This window comes from Arachis stenosperma, chromosome 7, assembly GCF_014773155.1.
Source record: "Arachis stenosperma cultivar V10309 chromosome 7, arast.V10309.gnm1.PFL2, whole genome shotgun sequence".
NCBI lineage: Eukaryota > Viridiplantae > Streptophyta > Magnoliopsida > Fabales > Fabaceae > Arachis > Arachis stenosperma.
The window spans coordinates 90,576,277-90,590,065 of NC_080383.1; the positions used below are offsets into that span (position 1 = coordinate 90,576,277).

At 38.8% G+C, this 13,789-nt stretch overlaps 1 protein-coding gene across 2 annotated transcripts; it reads left to right on the forward strand.

The window, feature by feature from the left end:
* The first annotated feature begins 9,827 nt into the window (after nucleotides 1-9,827).
* On the forward strand, nucleotides 9,828-13,309 carry LOC130940982 (coatomer subunit beta'-1-like). 2 transcript variants are annotated; one of them, XM_057869304.1, is made up of 9 exons: nucleotides 9,828-10,028; nucleotides 10,508-10,534; nucleotides 10,669-10,730; nucleotides 10,890-10,944; nucleotides 11,450-11,486; nucleotides 11,587-11,912; nucleotides 12,567-12,847; nucleotides 12,933-13,001; nucleotides 13,099-13,309. In XM_057869304.1, exons 1-9 carry the CDS (start codon nucleotides 10,026-10,028, stop codon nucleotides 13,166-13,168), a joined length of 930 nt encoding a protein of 309 aa, XP_057725287.1. In that variant the 5' UTR covers nucleotides 9,828-10,025; the 3' UTR covers nucleotides 13,169-13,309. The 2 variants fall into 2 exon arrangements, with proteins under 2 accessions (XP_057725287.1, XP_057725288.1); XM_057869305.1 differs by having other exon boundaries at nucleotides 9,837-10,028; nucleotides 10,514-10,534.
* Nucleotides 13,310-13,789: the final 480 nt, after the last annotated feature.

Consider the following 13,789-nt stretch of genomic DNA (forward strand, 5'->3'; position numbering starts at 1 on the left):
GGGTCACCACCCCTTTTTTCTGGATGAGCACTCCTCCCTTCGCTTTCCCCTTTATTGGTTGGCGGCCTCCCCTTGTGAGAAGTATGGTCTAGATGACCTTGACGAGGTGGAGGCGGCTATTGTGGAGTTTTTCCGAGAAGCGTGGGGGAGGGCCCCGTATTTAGATACGAGAAAATTTCTCCAGGGGACGCCGACTTTTGTTCAGTCACAACTAGGTAGTGCATGCATCTCTCATTTCCGACTTGTTTCTGCCGGTTTGAGTTTTTACCGACTTGTAACTTTTGCTAGTTGTTTCTTTTGCAGATATGGCAAAGAAGAATGCTCAGGAGTCTTACCAACGAGTTCAGGAGGCTAAGGCCAAGTCCCGGGCCAGGTCTGGTGGTGCCAGGGCGATCGCCTCTCCTCCTCCTCCTCCTCCTCCTCCTAAAAACGTGGGTACTCCCTCTCGGCCCATTATAATTTCCTCTTCAACCTTGTCCCGGCCACTCCCTTCTGCCCAACTTCTTCCTGAGCCAGAGAAGAAGAAGCGCAAGGCTTCAGAGTCTGGCTCTTCTTCTTTTGATGGTGGGGTTAAGGCGGATGCTCTTGCGTTCGTCCGAAAGAACATCTATCCTTTTATAAGTATGGATGATGTTTCTGTTCGAAACCACCTTACCACCATGGCCGAGGAGAGTTTTAGGGCAGCAGATGTTTGTGGCAAACTTTTAGATCTTTTTTAGAAGACTCCCCTCAGCTCTTTGGGGGTAACCTCAAAGGTTGAGGAGTTGGAGGGGAGGCTTCTTGCTTTCCAAGATCAAGAGAGGGAGTTAAAGGCGGAGGTGGCCAAGTTGAGGGAGGAGAGGGATAGTCTCCGGGAGAAGGAGAGTAAGCTGTACTATGGAGGCAAACTTGAGGAAGACAGCACAGGATAGTTACCAAAGTTTATTTCAGGATCTTGTAGCTGTGAGGAGGGATTTGCTGAATTCTCGGAATGCGTACGCCGAGTTGGAGGACTCTATTGCGGATGGTGCCGAGGAGTCTTGGAGAATTTTCCTGGAGCAAGTCAGAGTTATCGCTCCCGACTTAGACCTTTCTCCTTTACATCCTGATAAAGTCGTCATTGATGGTGCTATCGTGGATCCTCCTGTCCCCGAGGTTGTTTCCGAGTCAGATTTGAAGACTCGGGGGCAGAGGATTATTGAGTCTCCTCCTCGTTCCAAAGATGCTCCGAGTTCTTCAGTTGTTCCTCCGACTTCCTCTTCAGCTTCTCTTCCTGGTCCTGGTGGCGCTCCTCCCGGCTCTGTTGGTGGTGATTCGTCTACTCCTCTGCAGAAGTAAATTATTTTTTATGGCTATATGGGGGCTCGGCCTGTGAGTCCCCCCTTTTTTAAACTCATTTTCATGTTGTTTGGTGACGCTTGAACAATTTCTTTTGGCCTTTTAAGGCCGTTAACAAAATACTTTGGCAAGTGCCCTTTTTGAATAAGGGTTTAGATTTAACAAAATACCCTTTTTTGGATAAGGGTTTTAAGTTACCTTGTGCGTGTATGCTTTTCTGAATTCCCCTTAGCTTTTTCTTGAAAACCTTTCTTTTTGGCTTGTTTGTTTTTCGTTTAAGGATTTTCGGGACATCCTTTAAACTTCTTCCTAGGTTTTCCTATCTCTTTTTGTTATCCCTTATACTCAACTTTGTTTTAGCGAGTTCTTATGACTTAGGTTATTTTTGCGATGCGTTTTTCTTCTACTCGGTTCTACGCTCCGATTTAGGGATCGGTTTGTTTCCGAGCTTTCCTACTCGGAATATTGCTTCGACTTATGAGTCGGATTTGTTTCCGAGTTTTTACGATCGACTCATATAACCTCTTTACACCGACTTGTACCTCGTCGTTTTATCCTGACGACCATCTAGGTCGGTTCATGGGATTTTCACGTTTTGTCGAGCTTAAGTCGGCGCGTTTCGTAGAAAGACTTAGAAAAATAAAGAAGGATATTATAAGAGATATTATGAATGAAAAAGAACTTTATTAATTGGGGAGGTACCTTCTTTTGCTACTAAGGGTCTTGATAGCCTAATTTTCCCTTAGTCTCTACTATGATGCCTCGTTAAAAACCCTTCTCCAGAAAAAAACCCTTTTGGAAAAAATCATGAAGTTGGGAAAAGAGTACATCAGGGAGTAGAGTTCGCTTCTAACTGTAGTACCTTTTCATATTACAAGCATGCCACGACCTTGGTAGCTCAGTGCCGTTTAGGTCGGTTACTTTATAATAACCTTTTCCTAAGACTTCATTGACTTTATATGGTCCCTTCCAATTTGCGGCGAGCTTTCCTTCTCCCGATTTGTTGACTCCAATGTCGTTTCTGATTAAGACCAAATCATCTGGAGCAAATGTTCTTCGGATGACTTTTTTGTTGTACCTTGCAGTCATCCTTTGCTTCAACGCCCTTCTCTTATCTGGGCATTTTCTCGGACTTCGGAGAGCAAGTCAAGCTCCTCTTTGTGTCCCCGTACATTTCCGACCTCGTCGTGGAGAATTACCCTTGGGCTTTGCTCATTGATTTCTATCGGAATCATGGCTTCTACACCGTAGACTAGTCGGAAAGGTGTTTCTCCCGTGGCGGATTGGGGTGTTGTTCTGTAGGCCCATAACACTTGAGGGAGCTCTTCAGCCCAAGCTCCTTTTGCTTCTTGCAATCTCTTCTTTAGTTCTGCCAGTATGACTTTGTTAGCTGCCTCAGCTTGCCCATTGGCTTGTGGGTGCTCTACCGAGGTAAACTGATGCTTGATTTTCATGCTGGCCACTAAGCTTCTGAAGGTAGCATCGGTGAATTGGGTTCCATTATCCGTAGTGATGGAATAAGGTATCCCATATCTTGTGATGATATTTTTGTAGAGGAACCTGCGACTTCTCTGAGCGGTGATGGTGGCTAATGGTTATGCTTCTATCCACTTTGTGAAGTAATCTATTCCCACGATCAAGTATTTGACTTGTCCTGGCGCTTGGGGAAAAGGACCTAATAAGTCCATTCCCCATTTTGCAAAAGGCCATGGAGAAGTGATACTAATGAGCTCTTCTGGTGGAGCCACGTGGAAATTTGCATGCATCTGACACGGTTGACATTTTTTCACAAATTCTGTGGCATCTTTCTGCAAGGTCGGCCAGTAGAATCCAGCTCGGATAACTTTTCTGGCTAGTGACCTTGCTCCGAGATGATTTCCGCAGATCCCGCTATGTACTTCCTCCAACATCTCGGTGGTTCTTGAGGTCGGTACGCATTTTAACAATGGTGTTGATATCCCTCTTCGGTAAAGGACATTCTTCACCAAAGTGTAATGCTGTGCTTCCCTTCGGATTCTTTTGGCTTCCTTTTCCTCCTTAGGGAGGATGTCGAATTTCAAGTATTCGACTAAGGGATTCATCCATCCAAGGTTTCAACCGACTACCTCAAGCACTTCTTGCTTATCTTTTATTACTGAGGGTTCCTGGAGGGTTTCTTGGATCAGGCTTCTATTATTCCCTCCTGGTTTGGTGCTTGCTAACTTGGATAGGGCATCTGCTCTGCTGTTCAGATCCCGAGTTATGTGTTTTACCTCGGTTTCTGCAAAGCGCCCAAGGTGCTCCAAAGTTTTTTCCAAGTACCTCTTCATATTAGGGTCCTTTGCCTGATATTCTCCACTTATTTGGGAGGTCACCACCTGCGAGTCGCTGTATATCATCACCTTTGTAGCACCGACTTCTTCTGCTAATTTTAGCCCAGCAATCAAGGCTTCATATTCTGCCTGATTATTTGAGGCTGGAAATTCAAATTTTAGAGAAACCTCTATCTGGGTTCCTCTTTCATCGACCAATATTATGCCTGCGCCGCTTCCCGTTTTGTTGGAGGATCCGTCTATATAGAGTTCCCATGTAGTCGGCTTTTCCTCTTGGTCCCCTGCGTATTCTGCTACGAAGTCGGCGAGACATTGAGCTTTAATTGCTGTCCGAGTTTCATATTTTAGATCGAATTCGGAGAGCTCTATTGCCCATTGAACCATTCTCCCTGCAACATCCGTCTTTTGGAGGATTTGCTTCATGGGTTGGTTTGTGCGGACTCTTATTGTGTGAGCCTGAAAGTAAGGTCGTAGCCTTCGTGAGGCTATCACTAAGGAGTAGGCAAACTTTTCAAGTTTGTGGTACCTTAGTTCAGGGCCTTGTAGTACCTTACTGATGAAATAGACCGGGTGCTGTCCGACCTCGTCTTCTTTTATCAGGGCTGACGAGACAGCCCTGTTTGCTACGGACAAGTACAAAACGAGGTCTTTCCCTGGTACTGGTCGGGTTAAGATAGGAGGTTGGCTTAGAAACTTTTTGAACTCTTGGAACGCCTCCTCGCATTCCGGAGTCCATTCGAATTGGCATCCCTTTCTTAATAAGGAGAATAGTGGAAGGGATTTTAGTGCCGATCCTGCCAAGAATCTGGAGAGGGCCGCAAGTCGGCCGTTGAGCTGTTGGACTTCTCTCAAACAGGTCGGGCTTTTCATTTCTAGGATGGCTTTACATTTGTCGGGATTGGCCTCAATCCCTCTTTGTGTTAGCATAAATCCTAGAAATTTTCCTGCCTCCACCGCGAAGGCGCATTTTGCCGGATTTAGTCTCATCCCATGCAGCCTTATGGTGTCGAAGACTTGTGAGAGATCGGATAAAAGGTCGACTTCTTTCTGGGTTTTTACTAGCATGTCGTCGACATATACTTCCATCAGGGTCCCCAAGTGGGAGGAAAACACTTTGTTCATCAACCTTTGATATGTGGCTCCTGCATTCTTTAATCCGAATGGCATGACCACGTAGCAGTAGTTGGCTCGGGGTGTGATGAATGATGTTTTCTCCTGGTCGGGCCCATACATCGGAATTTGATTATATCCCGAGTAGGCGTCCATGAATGATAAGTATTGATACCCCGAGCTGGAGTCCACTAGGGTATCAATACTTGGTAGGGGATAAGGGTCCTTAGGACATGCCTTATTTAGGTCGGTATAGTCGACGCACATTCTCCATTTACCATTCTGTTTTTTGACTAGCACTACATTGGCTAGCCATGTTGGGTACTTGACCTATCTAATAAAACCAGCTTCCAGGAGCGCCTGTACTTGCTCTTCTACTATTAGGGCTCGTTCTGGGCCGAGCTTGCGTCTTCTTTGTTGTACAGGTCGGGATCCTGGATAAACCGAGAGCTTGTGGGACATGAGCTCGGGGTCAATCCCGGGCATGTCGGAGGCCTTCCAGGCGAAGAGGTCGGAATTATCTCTTAGGAGCTTAGTCAACCCTTGTTTTAGAGTTTCCCCTAGGTTGGCTCCTATGTGAGTGTTTTTCCCTTCCTCTTCACCAACCTGTATCTCCTCGGTTTTTCCTCCCGGTTGTGGTCGTAGCTCTTCTTTGGCCTTCGCACCGCCGAGTTCTATTGTGTTAACTTCTCTGCCCTTTCCTCTTAGGTTTAGGCTTTCATTGTAACACTTTCTTGCTAGCTTTTGATCTCCCCTTACCGTTGCTATTCCCGCTGAGGTCGGAAATTTCATGCAGAGGTGAGGGGTAGATACCACTGCTCCGAGTCAATTGAGGGTGGCTCTGCCGATTAGAGCATTATAAGCTGACCCCACATCGATGACTATGAAGTCTATACTCAGAGTCTTTGATTTTTCCCCTTTTCCAAAAGTGGTGTGGAGGGGCAAAAATCCCAGTGGTTTTATTGGTGTGTCCCCTAATCCATACAGGGTGTCGGGGTAGGCCCTTAATTCTTTCTCATCTAACCCTAGCTTGTCGAAAGCAGGCTTGAAGAGAATGTCCGCCGAGCTTCCTTGGTCTACTAGGGTTCTGTGGAGATGGGCGTTTGCTAGGATCATAGTTATTACCACTGGATCATCGTGTCCAGGGATTATTCCTTGCCCATCTTCTTTTGTGAATGAAATTGTAAGGAGGTCGGGTGACTCTTCCCCGACCTGGTAGACTCTTTTGAGATGTCTTTTGCGAGAGGATTTGGTGAGTCCCCCTCCTGCGAATCCCCCTGAGATCATATGGATATGTCTTTCTGGGGTCTGCGGTGGTGGGTCTCTTCTGTCCATATCATCTCGCTTCCTCTTTCCGTGGCCGTCCGACCTTTCTATGAGATATCTATCAAGCCGACCTTCTCTAGCCAGCTTTTCTATCACATTCTTAAGGTCGTAACAGTCGTTGGTGGAGTGACCATATATTTTATGGTACTCACAGTAGTCGCTGCGGCTCCCCCCTTTTTTATTTTTAATAGGTCTGGGGGGTGGCAGTCTTTCAGTGTTGCAAATCTCTCTGTATACATCCACTATAGAAACTTTCAGTGGAGTATAAGAGTGATATTTCCTTGGCCTTTCGAGACCGAGCTCTTCTCTTTTCTTGGTCTCCCTTTCCCTCTCCTTTGTCGAGGGAGGGGGTCCAGGTCGTCCGCTCAGGTCTCTTAACTTGGCGTTTTCTTCCATGTTGATGTACTTTTCGGCTCTCTCTTGTACATCACTTAGAGAAACGGGGTGCCTTTTGGATATGGACTGTGAGAAAGGACCTTCTCTGAGCCCATTGACTAGCCCCATTATGACTGCCTTTGTGGGCAGGTCTTGGATCTCCAAACATGCTTTGTTGAATCTTTCCATATAGGCTCGCAAAGATTCTCCGACCTCCTGTTTTACTCCCAGGAGGCTCGGTGCATGTTTCACCTTGTCTTTCTGAATTGAGAACCTCATTAAAAACTTCCTTGAGAGGTCTTCAAAGCTAGTGATCGATCGTGGGGGAAGGCTGTCGAACCACTTCATTGCTGCTTTTGATAAAGTGGTCGGGAAAGCTTTGCATCGTGTGGCGTCGGAAGCATCCGCTAGGTACATCCGACTTTTAAAGTTGCTTAGGTGGTGCTTTGGATCCGTGGTTCCATCATAGAGGTCCATATCAGGGCTTTTGAAGTTTCTCGGAACTTTTGCCCTCATTATGTCCTCGCTGAAAGGATCCTCTTCACCTAAGAGTGACTCTTCTTGGTCGTCGCGGGAATTGTGACTCTTGAGGGAGGATTCCAACTTTGAGAGTTTCCTTTCTAACTCTTTTCGCCGTTCCATCTCCTCTCTTAGGTACTTCTCTGTCTCCTTTTGTTTCTCCCGCTCTTGTTCTAACTGCTCCAGGCGGCTGTGGACTAACCCCATCAGTTCAGTTACGTGGGATGGTCCGCCCTTTTCCGATTCTCGCTCGTCTGAGGGGTTTGCCTTCGGGTTTTTTTACCCCGGAGGTGCCTTCTCTCGGCTGATCATTAACCTCTTGATGGAGGGTTAAGTTCGCATTGTTATTACCTGCGTCCAGATTCTCTTCTTCGGAATCTGTTTCCGCATGGACTTCTTCGTGGGATCTATCCGCCATTAATGGATGATCTCTCGGGTCCCCGGCAACGGCGCCAATGTTACGGTGGGTAACCGGAGATGGACTGAGTGGATAGCGCTAGTTAGCCCAATCGTCTAAGGATGGTAGACTCCGAGCTGGTTTGCACGCTAGAGCCTCCTTCCGACGTGTGTTCACAAGTGAATGGGGGGGGGGTGGTACCTGCAAAGACACTCTGATGCCTAAGTTAGCAAGGGTGTGAGCAGGTCTAGAGAGTATTGGGCTTAGAGATACCTGAGGAGTGTCAGTGTACTTATAGTGGTGAGCCAATAACCACCGTTGGAGTAGTGCTGTATCTTTAGGATGATAACCGTCCCTTATCTTAGGGAGGTTAAGATATGGCTTTGTGAAGCGGTTAGAGAGATTTCAGGGGCGGTTACTCATTTGAATGAGTGCTTATCTGCTAGCTAATCTCATGTCCGACTTCTTTAGAGCAGGTCGTGATGAACACCGACTTTGTATGTGAAGGTCGGCGCTTAGTTAGGCTTAATCTATTGGATTAGGCCTTTTAGTTGGACCTGGGCCCTTATCATTGGGCCAGGGTATGAACAGTTGTGATATAGATGTCCATAGACAGCTAAATTTTTTAAGGTTGAGAGACTTATATTATCAAGAGAAATTGTATTTCATAGAGATTGAAAAGAATATCCATTATGAGTGTATAAATAAAATAGTATAATCTGAGATAAGACACATAATAATAATATATAAAACTCTCCTCTCTCTTGCAACATATATTAATACATATATATGAATAATTTTTATTATATTAAGCTAATAATATTATGAATATTAATATTAAAGTCTTTTATTTATATTTTTTATTTTATATTTATTTATTTTTGGTTTATTTATTTTATAACATGGAAAACCTTCATTTATTTTTTTAATATATAATTTAAATTATAAGAAATTTCTCCAGAAATTTCGGAACAAGGATTTTTTTAGAACTACATTAACTTAGGATCAACTTTGTCAATGAAGATTTTATGGAGATTTAATTTTTAAAAAGTCAAAACAAATTAAATGCTGAAAGGATTAAATGGTGTATCTGATTTGGGTCCCTAGAGAGCATTTTGTCCAACACACTGTCCCTTATTATGGGCCAATAAGGTCAACTTGGCCCGCTACCACTTTATCCAATCTTATCCCATCTTTTCATGTTACGTACTTAGCCACAAGCCCACTATTCTCAGTGCCTATTTAGTATTTACCTAATTAATTTAAAACGTGTAATGCATTTTTTTGGTCAATTGCTCTTACTGTTTGCGTGATTGATGAACATGATTTGCAATCTTTCTCTCTCACAACTCACAAGTCATACCTAGGATGTTCATGAATCGAATGTAATTCGTATATTTGTGGTGTTATCTGAATTTGATTTAAAAATTGTAGATATAGATTTGATCTGCAAAGCTTTTAGATTGTATCGAATTGAATCCGCACACTAATCGGATCAGATTGCAAATTTTGTGTTGCTATCTGCATATTCGCAAAAATAAAGAAATAAATAACTAAATATTCTTTTCATGTTTTATTTCAACAAATAATTATCATATATATTGTACTATTTTAATTTATTATTTAAGAAAAGTATGTTTAATATTATTTTAAGAGTAAATATATTTAAAAGAATAAAAAAATGAATTTTATTGATATTTTTTAATAAAAATAAGCTTTTAAAAATATTTTTGTGTTTTGCGGATATATCCGATATTGCGGATCGGATCGAATCGGATCTACCTTTAAAAACTGCGGATATTGGATCTGATCCAATCCGATGATTTTAGTGCGGACCAAATTGAAATTTTGGCCATATCCAATTCGATTCGATCTGCGTTCACCCTTAGTCACAGCTAGATATGATAATATATCAAAAGATTTTTTTATTATTTAGTAGAATAAAATGACAAATAAATTTATGAGTATTTATATTTTAGATATATTAGTTTCTAAAAGAATATTAATAAAATTTTTTAAGATAACAAACATAGTCAAATTAGTTTAAATTAAGTTTTTTTATCCTAATTATAGGATTAATTTAAAGATAATATGTTCATATTTATTATCTTAAAAAACTTTATTAATTTTTTTAGAGATGAATCTATTCAAAATGTAAATTCTAAAAAATTTATTTATCTGTTTACTCTATTTAGTATAAATCGATTGGGTTAATTCCTCAGTTTATTAACTCATCAATACTTGTTTTTGCTGAATGCTTATTCTACATGAGTTATACATTATGTTACCAAGTATGTTGGAAATGTTGAATGTTTAAGGAAGATTAACTATTAAGATATTGACTAGTTGAAGATGATGATGATAATAGACCAAAAATGATGGAATATTGACCCATATCGTGGCGGCCACATATAACTCTTTGTATTGTAGCTAGCTAGTAAGCCAAATCTAAGAAGAAGGATATCAAAATCGGAAGCTCAATCTAACGCGCAAAATATATGAATTTAGAAAACGAATTGTTCCATTTCTTAATTGCAAAGCATCCTTTACTATATATGTTAACGTAACAAACACCATCCACTCATTACTACTCCTATCTACAATTGCAACTTCAACTTCAAGAAACATAAACATCTTAATTGAATTTTTAGTGCCACCACCTGCATAATATGGTGGGTTATTTCATTTTCCCTCTCTGTTTTTAATTAATTACTTTATTCTGCATTCTCTTAATAATAATAATAATAATAATAATAATAATAAGTTATATGAAGTTAAAATGATCAAGTGCATCTTTTACTCTACTTAATTTCATATTTTATGACCTATAAAATATATAATTTTTTCATGCCAAATTCCAAGCTTCTTTTACGATAAATAAATAAATAATCCACGTAAAAATTTTATAAATTGCCCAAATAAGTTTACGTATTTCTCAAGGTGAAAACTCAGGTGCATTCGACTTGCTGAGAGCCGTTAGATGAAAATTTAGTCAAATCATCTAACGGCTCTCAGTTATCAACTTCACCTGAAATCCACTCCAGCTAAGTTTCCACCATTTCTCAATTATATGGTCATGCATATATGCATTAGCTTAACGACGACGTAATGTGTTAACTTGTGCTAATGTTCTCGTGATTTGATTTTGTAGGAGCAGAATCTCTCTCTTGATTTTGAGGTATTGTTACTTTCTAATTTTCTATGTTATTCTTTTTCTTTCTACTTTTCATTCTTTCTATTCGATTCTGTTCTTTAATACACATTTTTTATTTTTTCTAACATATTTCCCGTTCATAATTTCTTCTGGATCAGCATGAATTTGTTCAGAATTCTGAAAGAGTGAAATCCGTTGATCTACATCCAACTGAGCCATGGTAATGAGTAATGACACACAAAAAATGATTTATTTAATTATTTTCTTTGCAAATTTTCAAGTGAATTCCTGCATATTTGAGATGAGGGAATTCCTAAGTTATCAAGTTTTCTTTCATCAGTTACAAGTTTATCACACATCTGGTGTTTAATTCATGCAGGGTTCTAGTGGGTTTGTATTCAGGATCTATTTCTATATGGAACTATCAGACAAAGGTAAACATTTTTTTTAAGAATTATGTTACATATACATCAAAATCAACCACCAGTATAAAATATATGTTGGAATATAAATACACATTAAAGATAAATTAAACCACACATGTATTTATACACTTAATTACTTTTAGTGGCTGATTTTGGTGTATAAATAGCATTTTTGTTTTTTGAATTGTGAAGTTTAGGCATAAGAAGAATGATAGTTAACATGGTAGAATATATTTTTTGTTTTTGAAGTTTGTCAAAAGTTTTAAAATTATCTCTAAGTTTTATTTTGTTTTAATTTTTTTTCCAACAGTTTTTAATCTGTATACTGTCAATAATATATTTAATGCAAATCGAAAATTTTTAAGACAAAATTAAAACAAAATAAAACTTAAAAGTATTTAAAATTTTTTAACAACTTTCAAGAACAAAAAAAATATACTTTAACCTAGTTAATAAAAACTATTAAGAAGATTGCATTATTATTGGATTAACCTTTGTTTTGATGCTATGACAGACTGAAGAGAAGTCATTCAAGCTTAGTGAATCACCAGGTAACTGTCACAATTCAGCATTTGTCTAATAAGATCATAATCTTCTGCATCCTTCCCTAGATGTCTTGTTCTGTATTTCACCATCTCTTAATGCTTGCAGTAAGATCTGCCAAGTTCATTGCTCGCGAAAATTGGGTTATTGCTGCGTCCGACGACAAGTATATTCGAGTCTGCAGTTATGAGACAGGCCAAAAGATTTCAGAATTTGAGGAACATACAGATTACATTAGGAGTTTGGCTGTGCACCCTTTCCTGCCATATGTTGTGTCAGCTTCTGATGACAATGTTCTAAAATTGTGGGATTGGAAGAAGGGTTGGGCTTGTCTTAAAACCTTTCAAGGACACTCACATTATGTGATGAGTGTAGCATTTAACCCCAAGGATCCATCTACCTTTGCTACTGCATCCCTTGATGGGACTTTAAAGGTATAATTATTCGAGTATGTTACGTGTTCACCAAAATCAGCTACCAAAATCAGTTACCAGTATAAAATACATGTTGGAATACAAACACATATTAAAAATAAATTAAACCACACATGTATTTATATATAAATACATTAGTGACTGATTTTGGTTTATAAATAGTATTTTTGATAATTATTAGTTCTCTGATCAAATCAAAATAAAAATACAGAGATATTAAAAAGGTTTAATTACTCTTGGTCCCTATAGTTTCGTGAAGTTTTTAATTAGGTCCCTATACTTTTTTTCTTTTTAATTGAATCCCTACACTAATTTTTTTTTTCAATTAAGTCCTTCTTAGTAGTAATTGGCTTAATTTTATAGGGACCCAATTAAAAAAAATTGATATAGGGACCTAAATAAAAGAAAAAAAAAGTGTAGGAACCGAATTAAGAAAAAATTTTGGTGCAAGGACTCAATTAAAAGGAAAACAAGTATAGAAACCTAATTAAAAATTTCGCGAAACTATAGGGACCTACACAGTAATTAAACCTATTAAAAATACAAACCTGGTTAGAGAATAATACAGATATAAAGACAAGAAAATGTTTTTGTATTACTCTAATCAACTCATTAGTGGTTAACACTTTGATTCCATTGTGTCTTCATTTGTAGATTTGGAGTGTTGATTCCTCTGCTCCAATTTTGACCCTGGAGGGACACTTGAAAGGAGTGAATTGTGCTGATTACTTCATAAGCAATGATAAAGAATATCTTATAAGTGGTTCTGATGATTTCACTGCAAAAGTGTGGGATTATCATTCTAAAAACTGTGTACAAACACTTGAAGGACATGGAAACAATGTCACAGCAGTGTGCTCTCATCCTGAGCTTCCTATCATATTAACAGCTTCAGAGGATTCTACTGTCAAAATATGGGATAATGTCACATACAGGTACATCTACTTGAGGTCTCATTTTCTCTAATCTTATAATATAGATATATTTTTAACATTTTTAATTGTTGTCATTAATTTTCAGGCTTCAAACCACCTTGAATTTTGATCTTGAGAGAATATGGAGTATTGGATACAAAAAAGGATCATCAAGGTAATTACCTCAAACTTTTAATTTCCTTTCAGAAAAATTTCTGATTTCTTACATTTTGTTGCTAACTTATAATCACATTGATCATTACTTGGTGCAGGGTTGCTTTTGGTTGTGACAAAGGATTTGTTATAGTTAAGATAAACATTGAAGCTGTCAAACAAGATTAAAAGTGCAAATTAAACTGCTTCATCAGACTTTGGAAGTAAATGCTATGCTGCTGCTGCTACAAGATGAAAGAGAATAACATTTACTCAGCTGTTGGTTTCGTTTGTATTTTAAGTTGTTATTTTATATATGATTTGCACCTATTTGAGTTGTGACTCTTCAATATTGTAATATACAACCATGTTAGATATACATTAAGTTATTAATAAGAAATATATATTAAAAATAAATTAAATAATATATTTATTAGTGACTGATTTAATACTTAATTTTAATATGTAAATAATATTTTTTAATAATAATTATAATTATCTCTTTAAAAATTAAGTAAAAACAAAGTCTAAGACAGTCAAATAATCTAAACGTCTCATCACATATCGTACCAATAACAGATTAATTCACATTTCACAATAACATCTTAAACATATTAAAACAAGTCTGCTAACATTTCCTTTAATATATTCCGCTTTGCTTTTCAATTATTTATGCTTAACTGAGTAGTGTAATTGACTACGAGGGAAAAATAAGTCATCTAAGTTGATATAAAAAAATAATTGCAGAACAATAGTGTGAACCAATGTTCAAGTTTTGAAGCTCCATTATGGAAATTGTCCATTTACGAA